We start from the raw sequence: 16,990 nt of genomic DNA on the forward strand, positions 1-16,990 counted from the left end.
GATTTGTTTGCAATAGCTTAATATATTTACATAATAGCCAAGATTGCCATGTTTCATTATGTGTCTGATCTTGAGTAAAATTCAAAATGTGTGGTAAAGTTAAAAATACTTCTATTGTTCCATTTACTGCAGGCAGTGGGATCAGCTATTCTGGTGAGTATGATAATCCAGGTAGATTAGAATTTGTAGATTTCTCTAAATATTTTTTTCTAAAAAGTGTTTCTTCATCTATGCTTGCCTTTATTTTGGAAGTTTCTTGGCAAGCCCCATTGAAACTCGTGAATTAAAAGTATGAATTAAGTGAGTTCTCCCCCCCACCCCAAAACATTTCTAAAGCAGAAACTCAATATTGGTCAAGTAATTCACAGATGCAGTTTGGAAAAAATTATGTGGTTGGAAGTAATTGCTCATATGACATAATTAATAGCAGAACAACAAGCTTTAAATTGGCTTTGGGTTTTTTTTTCTTATTCTTAGTGACAAACATCCTTAAGTATTTTCTTTCTGAAAATTTCAAAAATTTTCTCTCTCTGAACACACACACCTCACAAGCAAGGAAACTATAGTTCATACCAGATTAACATTATCTTTTGTGTCTAGTTGATTAAAAGTCTACATAACTGAGAAACTAGCTTCTCAAAGTTGTGGTTCATTACCACTACCAAAATAAGATTGCTATTGGAGAGGGCTGAATTCTAGATTTTTTTCTATTCTCCTTTAGTCCTCCCTCAAAAATGGCAATTCACCTTAACAAACCCAGTTTAGCCACCTGAATTCCTTACTATGAATGTAGAGGAAAAAACCCAAGAGCTTGGAGGAAAACAAGAATAAGTATAAAAAATAAAAACATAAGTTGATTATTCGCCTTTCTTGTACTGTATTCAAAACATATTTTTTTTCTTTTGCTAATTCATCTTGTAGAAGTTAATCTATCAGCTCTGTTTCATCTAATAGATCTAATAGATCACATCTATTTGGAATCTTGTTTTTATTACAATAAAAATTAGAATTTTGTGTGTCTTTTTTAGTTCTACCTATCAGAATGTTAAGTTTAGCAAGATACTTCAGTTTTCTTCACAGTGCCCTAATTTTATGAGCCAGTCATTTAAAAAGATCTGATAGAAAAAAAAAAAAAAGTCTGATAGAGAACAGGTGTATTTGTATGAGAAGGTTTTTAGGAGGTCTTAGAGTGTCTGTGTTGATTCTAGAGTATCAATCAAGGATATTATAGTGATATTTTTTGTTAGATTTAAGGATATACATCTAGTGGTAAAATTCTAATTGGTAATAGAAAATTTTTAAACTTACAACACTTTTGCACTGTAATCTTTCAAAATGATTCTTTGAGGTTCATTAGAAGAAAATTTTTTTTTTTAAATACAGCATGGCATGTAAAGCTTTGCCATATTTTATTATTAGCAAAGATTTTAAATTCAGTTTAGTATGGATACTGTTGTCATAAACTTACAGCCATTTTAGTTGTTTCTCAGTTTTATGTAAAAGGTACATGTATCATGTATATGTTAAGATGTGATATTTTACTTTGAAAATTATGGGAAATTTTATAGTACATTTGAAAATTATCACTGGTCTTAAGGATAGAACATTTGCTGTCCAAAAAGCCACCATTATTAGAAAAATAAATCCAATTTACCATATCTACAAAGATAAAATATAGTATAATATTTTATTTTACTTCCTACCTTCTGAAATTTCACCTTTCATAATTAGAGTAAAAAAAAAAAAAAAAAACCTTTTCCTCCTAAATTTTCTCATGTATATATATGAGAAAGTCTTGATTCATGATATTGTCAGATTTTAAATGTTTCCATGTGCAGATAGTGTTGTGCTAGGCACTTTTGTGAAGGAAATAGACAAAATTTTTACCTTTAAGAAGTTTTGGGGAAGACAATGTCAAAGATGAGAATTGTTAGTAAGTATAAGATAACACGGTAAACAATGAATATAGAATTAGATATTCTACAAATAGATTTGGAATACTGAGAGTTGGAGATCACGATGCTGTGGAGGTTTTCAAGTAAGGCTTTCTGGAAAAATCCGATTTAATAATTAAAAACATTTAAAAATACTGTATCTAGGAACCTTTAAGTGCTCTGGGATTTTTTTTTTTTCCTCAGCAGAATTTCTGAGAAACTAAACAGAGTTCTTGCCTTGAAGGACATTGATATAAAATAATTCCTTTTCTTTCTGACCTTATCTGTGTTTTAGTTAAGGCAGCTGATGCCACAAATAAATTGGATTTCTTAATGTTTTCTCCTTGTTAATTTTCCTACTAATCTCAAAGTAAGCATTGAAATAGATTGATGAAAATTTAGCATAACTTTTTTTAGCACACAAATCAAAATAACCCATAAAAGCATCATCACTTTTTTGCAATTTAGATACTTTAATCTAAATTTTGTTTTCCCTTAGACTTAAAAATCAATTCTCTTCTTGCCCCACCTCCTAGCAGCCTAACAAATGGAAGCCTGGAGTTTCACTGGGGATGAATTCTACAAATAAAATCAGCCCTTCAAAAAGTAATTTTGAAAATATTTGCGGGTAGTACTAGATTAGTGTTTGACTCATTTTATAATCTATCCAAGCAGTAATCAGTTTAAAAAAGGTTAAACTAGGAGTGCCTGGGTGGCTTAGTCGGTTAACTCTCTGCCTTCACTTAGGTCATGATCCCAGGGTCCTGGGATCCAGTCCTGTATTGGACTCCTTGCTCAGTGGAGAGCTTGCTTCTCCCTCTCCCTCTGCTACCCCCTGCTTGTGCGCTCTCTGTGTCAAATAAATACATTAAAAATCTTAAAAAAAAAAAAATAAAAAGGCAATTTAATGGGTTAATCCTGCATCTCACCCTGGCCAAAAAATGCATAGCATCAATCCAATCATGAGAAAACATCAGATAAATTCAAATTAAGGGATATTCTACAAAATAACAAAATAGCTCTTCAAAAGTGTTATGGGGTCTAGTTAACTAGATGAGGTGAATCCTTTACCACTATATGTCAAATTACTATTATGTACATGTTAAATATCTTCTTTTTTTGTCAAGTATATCTCAATAAAGATGACTTTTTTTTTTTTTTTAAGGTATCAAAGTTAGGAAAGGAAAAAAGTCCAGTAGGGGCATTAAAATAAAATAGTAAAAAATATTTAATTAGACCAAAAGAAATCCGGAAAAGAGAAACAAGAAACAAAATACAGAAGGAACAAAGAGAAAGTAAATGGGAAATAGTAAACCTAAATTTACCCATATTGATAATTATGGTGAATGTAAGTGAACTAATGCTGCAATTAAAAGGCAAAGATTGACATATTAAGAATGCGAAACCTGACTGATATGCTGTCTACAAGAGTCTCGGCTAGGTTACCATTCAAGCTATTTTGGGGTGCTGTGACATCACAGGTGTTGGTGTACCTTGAAGAACTTCAAACATTTAACAATTTGGCATGTAAAGTGTATATTCCTATCACTGTTAACTGAATAAGAATATCCCAAACTGTGAATATAAAACTGAAAAGTCAAAAAGGTGAGAGGAGCTACAAGGGTGCTAATCCCTTCTAACCTGCTTTCCTTTTTCTCCCTCTTTGGTGACTAAGAGAATTCCCCATCTTCTAGCTCTTAGTTATTAGTTTTTATAAATTTACCTAATTTAATCTGAGATCCAAGAAGGTTGCTAGGCATTTTCTCATTACAGTTGGCATGTTTGAGATGTGCAGACCTGCTTTCCCTAAAGGTGAGATTATCCAGGTTACCAGCTTTTAGAAAGGGAGAAGTCATTGAGTTGTTCTGTTCTGGGGATTTCTATGTCATCAACAACCCCCTTTTTTGATATTCTTTTGCTTTCAGAATTATATAATGAAGAAACAGGATTAGTAGGGGGCATTTATTGGAAATGCTATAATAGTACTTTAGATCTTTTTCATTGCTATGGAAGGCTTTAGTATATAAAACAACATTTTAATGAAATGTTAGCATTTAATAAGTTAACAGTTTTGGGTTTGTGCATATTGTTGCTAACATAAAAGGAAAAATTTTAGTAATGCTTTCTAGCACTTGAATTTCATTTAGTGGTGATCCCTGTTTGGATTGATAGTAAATACTTTGTACTGTGCTTATAATAGTACCCCTAATTCTATGCTTTGGGTTGAAAAAAATTAAGCTTTCTAACTGTGCTATGGGATATTGTGACAAATACAGCAAGTGACTTTCAAGTGAAAATAGGAATTTGATTTGAGAGGAAGGTAAAGAACCATGTCTAATTTTGTGAAGATGTTTTAAATAAGTGTACTTCTCTCTTTTTAGTATATTGGGATATTTGTCTCTTTTAATCCCTAAATTATACTGTTTATTTAAAAAAGAAAGCCTTTCTTTTTTATATCTTGACTAGATTTCTGAAAGTGTTTGCATAATTTTGAAGTGTAGTCAAATGGTCCATATGAATTTCAAGTGGATTTTTAAATAATTATTTAAAATGTAAAGAAATGTATTGATATATTATAACCAGCAATATTTGACAAGAAAAATGTTGACTTCAAGGTTTTCTGCTGATTTGCCAAATATCAAGTCTGTCTGGCTTTCTGTTGGCTGTTTCATGTTTACAAAATGTCAAAGTATGCATTTTTATTAATGACTTTTTATTATTTTTAGTTTTCTTTTAGTAAATATGGATTTAGTTCATGTTTTACTAGTGGATATATAAAACCTAGGTTTTGTTTCTTTGAGTAATAAAGTCTCAAATTTATGCCAATTTGATCTACTTTGATATTTAGCTTTTTCCTAATGAATTTTTTGTTTAAAAATGTTTCCTGCAAGTGTACATTCTACTCCTCAATAACTGATCAGAAGGCACCCCAGAGAAGAAACTTTAATGAAGAAAATTGTTTCAGTTATCATTTTCCAACCCAGTTATCATTTTCCAGCCCTTTGTAACAATGAAGTGTTTTTATTAATGTTCCAACCCAGTTTTTAATCCTAGTCTATAGCCTTCTAATTACATAGTTGTAATTATTAAGTGCCTTGTAAGCATTTCTCAGTTACCTTTTCATCTGTACATACAACAGATTTTTAAACCATTTCTGGTACTGCACAACAGGAATTAAATGTATTCATATTGGAGCAGTATTTAACCTTTGAATGTCACATTAATGTAGAAGGGAGTGAGGATGAAAAAGCAAATATTTTAGAATATAAATTTGAACTAAGTCATAAAGGTTCTATGGTTCATTTCCTGAACTGTTAAAAACTGATTTGTAAAAATAGAAAAGAAACTGATTTGTAAGGTTCAATTTCAAGTGGATTTTTAAATAACTGCTTATTTAAAATGTAAAGAAATTTACTGATATATAACTAGCAATGTTCCACAGGGAAAGTGTTGATTTTAAGGTTATTTACTGATTTGCCAAAGGCTGTGTCTGGCTTTATGTTGTCTGTCGCATGTTTACAAGATGTCACAGCATACATTGTTACTAGTGACTTTTTTTTTTCATTTTATCACTGATCAGTTAAAGAGCTTCCAATTTGATTTACTTTGGCAAAAGTTTCATTTTATAATTCTTTTAGCAACTCAAACAGAGTTGTGAAAAGATTTTGTTTCTGTGGGAAGCTTCCATTATACACTTCAGTAATAGAAGGCATCTAGTGGAATGTATACTTTGATATTTTCTCAGGAAAACTGCAATTAGATGTTTAAAATGTTATTTGTTGCCTTCTTAATTTGCACATCAACTGTCAACTAATTTGGTGAGAGTAAATAACCTTAATATTGTAAAGATGGGGCTTATAAATCCCTTATGCATACAAAAATACCATGACCTATTTTTTTATTCTGTCTGTGCAGAGACATTAAATGTGATGATCACATAGTTGTCTGATAAAATTTGGGTATCATTTGCCTTTTTTCATTCAATAAAAGTAGAGCATATATTTGATAAACATTATTAAACTACTATTTTGCTTCACTGATTTTTAATTAGAAAATTATATACATAAACATTTGGAATAATGTTTGTCAAATACAACTCCTTTTTTTAAAGTTAATACAACAAAAAGGCAAAATGGCAAACCTCATTTACAATTTACTTTGAAGCTCAGTGTTTTTGCTTTCTTAGTTGCCTACCACCTCCCTCCCTTCTCCCTCCCTTCTCTGTTCAAATGGAGAGGATATAAGGAGAGTTCAGATGCGGCAGGTCTTAAGCGAAAGCGTTCTCAAGGTACAGTAACTGTAGTTTCATTTCTCCATGTAGTTATACTCCCTGGCTTATAGTATTCAGTATTTAAAGCATAGAAATTACTAGTTTTTTAGAAATGTGTCCGTTGTGCTATTTTGTTTAGAGTTACTTGATTATAAGGGATATAAACATTTGTAAATAATATATGTGGTCCAGTAATAAGATGTTTACCAATACTAAGATGTTTTACTTTAAAACAGTTTGTGGATGATTTGAAGAGGAACAAAATTCGTTGGCTTAACACTATTCTCTTAAAATCTTGGTCCCGTAGTTTCAATGTTTTAAGCATATGTTGCTCAAAACTATTTTAACATAGATGTGGTTTAGAAACATTAGATTAAAAAGCATAAAATAGTGGTTTGGATCAGACATAGAAAAGTAAATTATTAAACTCTTGAGAAAGATTTTCCTAATTTACAAAAAGTTCTTTTATTAAAAAAAAAAAAGCTGAGTTTGTACATCGTGGATGTTTGTTTTTTTGTTTTTTTGTTTTTATTTTTTTAATTGAAGATATTATTGTTTGTCACATTAATTGCATCTTGGTCTATGTTCAATGTTAGTAATGTATCCTGACAGATAAATGAAATATAAATTGGTTTTTCATACATTTTTGAAATTGGATTTGTAATCAAGAACAATTTCCCAGAAAGGATTTACTTTTCTATGTGTTCTAGTAGGAAATAGGTTTTCATAAAAATGACTTTGATCTTAGATCTTGGCCAGGGCTATATAACCTTTCACATTTAACTTGAGGTTATTTTCAACCCAGCTTCAAATCAGAATAGTTAGGCTCTGCTGGTAATTTGCTTTATGGCAAGTCATTTAATCTCTTTGTACCTCAGAGTCTTTATATATAATGGGAGATAATATTTTGTTTAAAGATGATTTGTTTTAAATAAATCAGGCATAGCAGTTTTAAGGTGCATAGTTTTCTGAAGATGGGTATGTGGATTTTTTCTCACCTCTATTCCAGAGATACAGAGAGAGGAAAGTTTAAGGCCTTCAGGATTATAAGAATTATCAAGTTATGAATGGATGAATACGTTATGACAGTTCTTTTAATCTATTGCTTCTGCAAGCATTACTAAATTAGTGATACATGTCAGGCTCTGTGCTAGGACACTGTGTTTGGTGTTAGTGGTGCAAAATGATCAAGACATTAGTACCTGCCTCAGACAGCTTATATGTATTTCTTGAGCATAGAAGTTTGTGGGTTTTTTGGGTTTGTTTTTTAGCTTATTTTCACCAGGCATATCTTAGTTACAGAAATGCAGTAACCATACTGATTTGAACATTATAGTAGAAAAAAATGTCTTTGATTTCTTATTAAAACATCTTTTAACTTTGGATTTCTGTTATGGTGAGCAATATCCAATGATAATTGGTCTTCATATCTATTTCAAAACTACCATCTATTCTAATAATTTAGATTGTTCTCTTCCCAGTTTAAAGATAATTTTTTTCCCTTAGTCTTGTTTTATCTGGCACTGAGTGAAATTTTCACAGATCCAAAAATAAAATCCACAGAAGAAAAGAAACTTAAGTTTCTATGTCAAAGGTATTGAGGACTCAGACCTAAGAAACAATTATATCATCTGGGAAAGTAATTCTTTAATAGTCAAAACATATTAATTACATGTTAGAGGTTAAAATTATGGTGGTTAAGCCAGTTATTCTGTGTTCTTCTAACAAGTTGACATTCCCTGTAGCATGGTTAATCATTTATAAGATAAAGTCCCTGTATTACTTGCTTCATATCAATATGTGTTTCAGCAAAATAGTTTTTATTGAGCTCAGTTCAGATACGGATTCAAAAATCTGTGTATTATAATTATTTACACTTATAAATAAGAGACCTTCAAATTAATTTTTCCTTTTTGCAACAGCTATTCATAGTTTCAAATTGAGTCGAAATCACGTTGACTGGCACAGTATGGATGAAGTGTATCTTTATAGTGATGCAACAACATCTAAAATTGCAAGGACAGTTACCCAAAAACTGGGATTTTCTAAAGGTAATTGTTAAGTGTTACTATGCTTTGTCAAAATTTGTAGAATCTTTTTCTCTTATATTCAAAATAGACTATTCAAATTCTACTTTTAGAATATTTTAAATATGTTTTAAATTTAGTGACAGTTACTGCCCTGTTAAATGAAAATTTATTAAGGTGACTAAATTCACATGTACTTATCAGTGATAATCATATATTTAGAATGATCTGGCAGGATTAATATCTTTTATACTTCTAGAAACACAAGAGCAGTCAAACCTCAGGCAGTGATGTGAAAATAAAACATGGCAATTAAAGGTGAAAGCTAAAATTTTCTGTTGGGTCTAGTGAAATGGAAGTCATGAGTGGATTTGAAGTCTAGGTAGGTGAAGAAATAGAGGCAGTGAGAATAGACAACTCTTTCAAGAAGTGTGACTAAGAGGAAAAGAGGAAATGGTACCTGAGGAAGATGTGAGAGCATTATTAATAAATTCTCAGAAATTTTTGTTAAGTCTGGTATTTTTTTTGCTATTCCATCTTTTGTTGTGATTTCTTTGATAACAGATGTGCTTGAGTATATTCTTTGTTTACTAGTCATTTATATTTGTCTTGTGAATTATCTTGTATCTTTAGCCTGTTCTGCTATTTGAATGGTTGTCTTCTCACTTTTTGATTAGTAAGCCCTCCTTTGTACCTCAGTAATTAGCTAATTATGCATATATTTTGCAAAATTTTTCCCAGCTTGTGATTCATCTTTTATTTATGCTTCATGGTATTTTTTTGATAGACAGCTTTTTAAACTTTTGTGTTCAGTCCATCCTTTCTTCCTTCCTTTTCTTTTTCCTGTGGTTTCTGACTTTGGTGTCATGTCCAGTTAAGCACTTTGTATCTGAGCCAGTCAAGATACATTATCTTACAAATTTCATCCCCACCCAACCCAGTGAATTTTTTTTTCTTTTTTCTTTTTGTTTTGTTTTGTATTTTTTTTCTTAATATCCCTTTTACTTTATTATTTCTTTCAATATATATTGTCAAAATGCTATTTCTGGAATACATAGTAAACTTAGAATCATAATTTTTCTACAGCATCAAGCAGTGGGACCAGACTTCATAGAGGTTATGTAGAAGAAGCCACATTAGAAGATAAGCCATCACAGACTACCCACATTGTATTTGTCGTGCATGGCATTGGGCAGAAAATGGACCAAGGAAGAATTATCAAAAATACAGCCATGTGAGTTCTTTGATGAATGCATTCTTCATCTAGTCTAATAGTCCAAACTTGTGTCTGGAGTGTAACCAGAGTTTAATCTTTCCACCACACGTTTTTTCAATGCCAGTTACTGTAATACCTACTTTATATATGTGCTGCCGAACTGAGCACTGTAATACCTACATTATAGATGGAAATTCTGGACCAGATTTTGGAGTGATTATGTCCAGATGATGGTGATGATGATATTTGAGTTTTTTCCCCCACCGCATCGAGAAGGTGAAGGATAAAGTGTTTTTAACTTATTGATTTACATTAAACTAAGATTGAAAGTAAAGAAAAACGTTTAGTTTTCAATTTGTATCTTGCTCTCTGAACTGCAGAAACAGAATAATTGCAAAGTTTCATGATTATGAAGAACCTAGGAGTTATTTAAATTGCCGGTCAGCAGTTTAACCTGGCCAATTAATTACTACAAGAGGGAACCAGACTCTAAATTTTACTCAGAGAAGGTGGGTGTTTACCAATACACCAGGTACATTGTTTACCTCATTAATTTACTTATATTCATATCTTTATTCTAAAAACTCCAACATGTTATGGAGGTGGAGGATGTTTGTATTTGTGTTTGAAAAACATTAAGGACTGTATTTTGAAAGCAAATGTTAGGGTTAAAAAGTTTCACCTAAAATTTGGCCCTAACCTAGCAGCCAGTATGAAGAAAAATCTAATCTGGGGTGCCTGCATGGCTCAGTTTGTAGAGCATGCCACTCTTGATCTCAGGGTGATGAGTTCAAGCCCCGTGTTAGGCGTGGAGCCTACTTCAAATAAAAAAAAAAAAAAAGAGGGATGCCTGTGTGGCTCAATGGTTGGGTGTCTGCCTTTGGCTGAGGGTGTGATCCCAGGGTTGGGATCGAGTCCTACATCGGGCTCCCTGCGTGGAGCCTGCTTCTTCCTCTGCCTATGTCCCTGCCTCCCTCTATGTCACTCATAAGTAAATAAGTAAATAAAATCTTTAAAAAAATCTAATCATATTTATGATGTGATGAAAATAGATCAGTTGTTGATTCAGAGCACACTTTATCTGGTTCTGAGGCTTCAAGTAAATGTATTTCTTCAGTCCTTATAGAGCAAATACTATGTGATACCAGGAACTTTGTCCTCATCAAATAATAATAGTGCAACATTGCATTTTGTTTTCACTTTTTATTGTAATCTCTTAATGCCAACTAATGGATTAAAGTAAAAGTACAGTTCAGCTTTTAAAAACTTTGTCAGATACTGCCAAGCCACCGTAATTTTGGTCAATCTTCATAACTTTTATTACACAAATCTCTTCCCTCTGATTCTGACTTTATTTTTTGTTGAGTTGCACATTACTTCATATATATACGTTTTTGTTAAAATGCTGATCTTTTGCTTGGATATTTAGGAACCCGAGAAATAGGTTTAATGGCATGTTTTCTCTGGAACTATTGATAAATGGGAAGGTACTGGCTTGCATATTTTGGGTGTACCTGAGGGAAGACCTAACCATAAAGGCTTAAGCCAAAAGGAAGATTTAGTAATTCATAAAACTGAGAATTCTAAACCTAAAATTTGCCAGTCATGAGAATCCAGAATTCAGTGTCTATCTACTCTGCTTTCCTTCATTTTTGAGCTATACTTAAACATCTGGTTCCAGATATGGTTTATATTGTGTTCAACTTCAAGAAGAATAAGCCCTTTTTCCATAAGTCCCAGTTGGTTTAGGCATTTCAGTGACCAGTGGTGTCACATCCAGCTACCTGAATCTACACATGCTGCTATGCAGGGTCTGATCTGCTGAACTTGTCATTTCCCACAATCAGATGAAAATTGGCTTCATCATAATCATAGGGAGAGGTAGAGCCACAGATAAAAATCAAGAGCTAGTATTGGAACTAGGATGAATGAATCCAGAGTGGCTCAAAAAAAACAAGTATCTGCCAGGGCACCTGGGTGGTACATTTGGTTGTGTGTCCAACCCTTGGTTTCTACTCCGATGACAATGTCAGGGTCGTGGGATTGAGCCTCGTGTCAGGCTCCACACTCAGTGCTGAGTCTCCTTGGATTCTTTCCCTCTGCCCCTCCTGCTGACTGACTTGACTATCTCTCAAATAAATCTTTAAAAAAAAAAAATTGTTGGCTATAGAGAATTGGCATTATTCCTTCAGAGACAGGTTAATTTGATGGAAAACTCCCCACATAAATTAGTAATTGATAGAAAATAAACAAAAAGGAATTCAGCTTAATGGAAAATCCAGAGAATTTCATAATCCTTTCGCTGCTTTCTACCATTCATTCCTAAGTTAGCTGTCCAAAACTAGAGAAAGAGTAAAATTAACTCCATCCTGGTCACTGCCCTTCTGAATCTTGTTTGTATTTGTGAGACTATAGTTGAAATGAACAAAGTAGTATAAAGGGTTATCAGACTCCACCCTGCTGGCAACGTTTTGTTCTCTGAGGACCTTTGAAATCATGTTTTTAGAATCCTAGAGCTAGGTGTTTATCCTTCACCTTATTTTAGTGATTGATGTGGGTTGAGAAGAAAGTTTATAGACAACTTCTAGGAATATCAGAACTGGTTTACTGAAATGGATGAATGTATCTGAAATTGGATTTACTTTTTGGGGCACTTTATTATAAGGTAAATCTTCACTAAATTTATACGCTAATACCGTGCTAAAATTTTAGCAGATATAGAGACTTTCTAGAACATGGTAGATTTAACTCTTAAGATAATCTTATTCCCTCTTGAAACTTAACTAAAAATGATAGCAAAGGAATTTTAATTTTTAAAAATTTTTGTATATTTTTCTATTGGAGTTCGATTTGCCAACTTATAACACCCAATGCTCATCCAGTCAAGTGCCCCCTCGGTGCCAGTCACCCCATCCCTCCACCACCTCCCTTTCCACTACCCATTGTTCATTTCCCAGAGTTAGGAGTCTCTCATGTTCTGTCACCCTCTCTAATTTTTCCCACTCATTTTCTCTCCTTTCCCCTATAATCCCTTTCACTATTTTTGATATTCCCTTTATGAATGAAACCATATGATGTTTGTCCTCCGATTGTCTTACTTCACTCAGTATAATACCCTCCAGTTCTATCCACGTTGAAGCAAATGATGGGTATTCGTCATTTTTTTTTTAAAGAGTTTATTTATTTATTCATGAGAGACACAGAGAGAGAGGCAGAGGGGGAAGCAGGCTCCATGTAGGGAGACCGATGTGGGACTCGATCCTGGGACTCCAGGATCACACCCTGGGCCAAAGGCAGGCGCCAAACTGCTGAGCCACCCAGGATTCCCTATTCGTCATTTCTAATGGCTGAGTAATATCCCATTGTATATATAGACTACATCTTTATCCATTCATCTTTTGTGGACACCGAGGCTCCTTCCACAGTTTGGCTACTGTGAACATTGTTACTATAAACATTGGGGTGCAGGTGTCTTGACTTTCACTGCATCTTTATCTTTGGGGTAAATCCCCAGCAGTGCAATTGCTGGGTCGTAGGGTAGCTCTATTTTTAATTCTTTGAGGAACCTCCACACAGTTTTCTAGAGTGGCTGTACCAGCTCACATTCCCACCAACAGTGCAAGAGGGTTCCCCTTTCTCCACATCCTCTCCAACATTTGCTGTTTCCTGTCTTGTTAATTTTCACCATTCTCACTGTTGTAAAGTGGTATCTCATTGTGGTTTTGATTTATATTTCCATGATGGCCAGTGATGCAGAGCATTCTCTCATGTGCTTGTTGGCCATGTCTATGTCTTCTTTGGTGAAATTTCTATTCATGTCTTTTGCCCATTTTATTGGATTGTTTGTTTCTTTGCTGTTGAGTTTAATAAGTTCTTTATAGATCTTGGATACTAGCCAATAGGTCATTTGCAAATATCTTCTCCCATTCTGTAGGTTGTCTTTTAGTTTTGTTGACTGTTTCTTTTGCTGTGCAGAAGCTTTTTATCTTGATGAAGTCCCAATAGTACATTTTCACTTTTGTTTCCCTTGCCTTCATAGCTGTATCTTGCAAGAAGTTGCTGTGGCCAAGTTGAAAAAGGGTGTTGCCTATGTTCTCCTCTAGGATTTTTGTGGATTCTTGTCTCACATTTAGATTTTTCATCCATTTTGAGTTTATCTTTGTGTCTGGTGTAAGAGAATGGTCTAGTTTCATTCTTCTGCATGTGGCTGTCCAATTTTCCCAGCACCATTTATTGAAGACTGTCTTTTTCCCAGTGGATAGTCTTTCCTGCTTTGTCAAATATTAGTTGACCATAGAGTTGAGGGCCCATTTCTGGGTTCTCTATTCTGTTCCATTGATCTACGTGTCTGTTTTTGTACCATGCTGTCTTGATGATTACAGCTTTGTGATACAACTTGAAATCCAGCATTGTGATGTCCCCAGCTCTGGTTTTCTTTTTCAATATTCCCCTGGCTATTCAGGGTCTTTTCTGATTCCACACAAATCTTAAGATTATTTGTTCCAACTCTCTGAAGAAACTCCATGGTATTTTGATAGGGGGGTTGCATTAAATGTGAAAATTGCCCTGGGTAGCATTGACATTTTCACAATATTTTTCCAATCCATGAGCATGGAATATTTTTCCATATCTTTGTGTACTCAATTTCTTTCAGCAGTGTTCTATAGTTTTTAGGACATAGATCCTTTACCTCTTTGGTTAGGTTTATTCCTAAGTATCTTAGGCTTTTGGGTGCAATTATAACTGGGATTGAATCCTTAATTTCTCTTTCTTCAGTCTCATTGTTAGTGTATAGAAATCCAACTGATTTCTGGGCATTGATTTTGTATCCTGACACATTGCCGAATTGCTGTAGGAGTTCTAGCAGTCTTGGGATGTAGTCTTTTGGGTTTTCTATGTACAGTATCATGTTATCTGCAAAGAGGGAGAGTTTGACTTCTTTGCCAGTTTGAATGCCTTTTATTTCTTTTTGTTGTCTGATTGCTGAGGCTAGGACTGCTGGTACTATGTTGAATAGCAGTAGTGAGAGTGGACATCCCTGTCGTGTTCGTGATCTTAGGGGAAAGGCTCCCAGTGTTTCCCCATTGAGAATGATATCTGATGGGCTTTTTGTAGATGGGTTTTAAGATGCTGAGGAATGTTCCCTCTAACCCTACACTCTGAAGTGTTTTGATCAGGAATGGATGCTGTATTTTGTCAAATGCTTTCTCTGTATCTACTGAGAGGATCATATGGTTCTTGTTTTTTCTCTTGTTGATATAATCTGTCAGGTAGATTGTTTTACCAGTGTTGAACCAACCTTGGATCCCCGCGATAAATTCCACTTGGTCATGGTGAATAATCTTCTTAATGTGCTCTTGGATCCTATTGGCTAGTATCTTGGTGAGAATTTTTGCATCTGTGTTCATCAGGGATATTGGTCTCTAATCCTCCTTTTTGGTGGGGTCTTTGTCTGGTTTTGGAATTAAGGTGATGCTGGCCTCATAAAACGAGTTTGGAAGTATTCTGTATTTGTAAGTATTTTGGAAGTATTCTGTCCCTTTCTGGCTTTCAGAACAGCCTTTGTAGAGTAGGTATTGTTTCTTCTTTAAACGTTTGATAGAATTCCCCTGGGAAACCATCTGACCCTGGACTTTTGTGTCTTGAGAGGTGTTTGATGACTACTTCAATTCCTCCTTGGTTATTGGCCTGTTCAGGTTTTCTATTTCTTCCTGTTCCAGTTCTGGTAATTTGTGGTTTTCCAGAAATGCATTCATTTTTTCTAGATTGCCTAATTTATTGGCACATAGCTGCTCATAATACGTTTTTAAAATTATTTGTATTTCCTTGGTAGTGGTTGTAATCTCTCCTTTTTCATTCATGATTTTATTAATGTGAGTCTTTTCTCTCTTTTTTTTTTTTTTTTTCTCTTTTTTAATAAGGCTGGCTAATGGTTTATCTATCTTATTAATTCTTTCAAAGAACCAGCTCCTGGTTTTGTTGATCTGTTCCACAGTTCTTCTGGTCTCTATTTCATTGAGTTCTGCTCAAATCTTTATTAACTCTCCTACTTGGTGTTGGTTTTATTTGCTGTTCTTTCTCCAGTTCCTTTAGGTGCGAGGTTAGCTTGTGTATTTGAATTTACTCCAGTTTTTTGAGGGATGCTTGTATTGCGATGTATTTCCCTCTTAGGACTGCTTTTGCTGTATCCCAAAGATTTTGGTTATGTCTTCTTTTTCTTTAGTTTCCATGAATCTTTTTAATTCTTCTCTAATTTCCTGGTTGCCCCATTCATTTTTTAGCAGGATGCTCTTTAACCTCCACGTGTTTGAGTTTCTTCCAAATTTCTTCTTGTGATTGAGTTCTAGTTTCAAAGCATTGTGATCTGAAAATATGCAGGGGACATTCCCAATCTATTGGTATCAGTTGAGTCCTGAATTGTGACCCAGTATGTGGTCTATTCTGGAGAAAGTTCGATGTGCACCTCAGAAGAATATGTATTCAGTGCGTTCGGATGGAAAGTTCTGTATATATGTGTGAAATCCATCTGTCCAGTGTATCATTTAAAGCTCTTGTTTCTTTGGTGATGTTGTGCCTGAAATATCTGTCATTTGCAGCAAGTGCCGTGTTGAGGCCTCCTACTATTAGTGTTTTATTATCTAAGTATGTCTTTACTTTGGTTATTGATTGATTGATATACTTGGTAGCTCCCACATTAGGGGCATAAATATTTATGATTGTTAGGTCTTCTTGTTGGATATACCCTTTTAGTATGATATAGTGTCCCTCTTCATCTCTTACTACAGTCTTTGCGATAAACTTTAATTTATCTGATATGATTATTGCTACCCCTGCTTTCTTTTGAGGACCATTTAAATGGTAAATGGTTCTCCAACTTTCATTTTCAGGCTGGAGGTATCCTTAGGTCTCAAGTGAGTCTCTTGTAGACAGCAAATAGATGGGTCTTGCTTTTTTATCCAATCTGATACCCTGGGTCTTTTGATGGGATCACTTAGCCCATTCCCATTCAGAGTAACTATTGAAAGATATGAATTTAGTGTCACTGTAATATCTTTTCAATCCCTGTTTTTGTGGATTATTTCCTTTGGCTTCCTCTTTCTTTAACAGGGTCCCCATAAAGGAATTTTTAAAGAAAGGCATCAAGCTGTAAGCACAGAAAAAAATGGAAGGACAACAGCAAACCAGATTGTCAACAAAATTTATTTTTTGAATAGGAAATATATTCACATGGTTTACAAAGTATAAAAATGTGCAGAATGAGAAGTCTGACTCCCATTCCTCTCTCCATCATCCCCCATTGTCTTTTGTCCTTGTGTCTCATAGCAATGTTATTCATTTGTTTTATATTTTTCTAAAATTTCTTTCAGCAATGCAAATTTTTTCACACAAAGGTGGCATATACACTTTTGGGCCTTGCTTTCTTGTGTAAAGGGTGTACCTTGTCAATTGTTTTCATTTTCTATTTTCATCCTTTCCTATATATATCTTAAAACCAATTTGTGTTATCAATTGATTTTTTTAAATTGAGAATTATAAAGATTTA

At 33.8% G+C, this 16,990-nt stretch overlaps 1 protein-coding gene across 4 annotated transcripts in view; it reads left to right on the top strand.

Annotated features, from left to right (window-relative positions):
• Nucleotides 1-16,990, top strand: part of DDHD1 (DDHD domain containing 1) — a 105,502-nt gene that overhangs the window by 42,943 nt on the left and 45,569 nt on the right. For 2 of the 4 annotated variants that reach the window (XM_041759131.1, XM_041759132.1), the window contains exons 3-5: nt 6,121-6,222; nt 8,127-8,255; nt 9,318-9,465. In XM_041759131.1, coding sequence (XP_041615065.1) covers nt 6,121-6,222; nt 8,127-8,255; nt 9,318-9,465 — 379 coding nt within the window. The remainder of the gene's footprint in view (nt 1-6,120; nt 6,223-8,126; nt 8,256-9,317; nt 9,466-16,990) is intronic. The other 2 variants (XM_041759133.1, XM_041759134.1) reach the window with 1 other exon arrangement.

The sequence above is a fragment of the Vulpes lagopus genome, chromosome 6 (assembly GCF_018345385.1).
Source record: "Vulpes lagopus strain Blue_001 chromosome 6, ASM1834538v1, whole genome shotgun sequence".
Classification (NCBI taxonomy): domain Eukaryota; kingdom Metazoa; phylum Chordata; class Mammalia; order Carnivora; family Canidae; genus Vulpes; species Vulpes lagopus.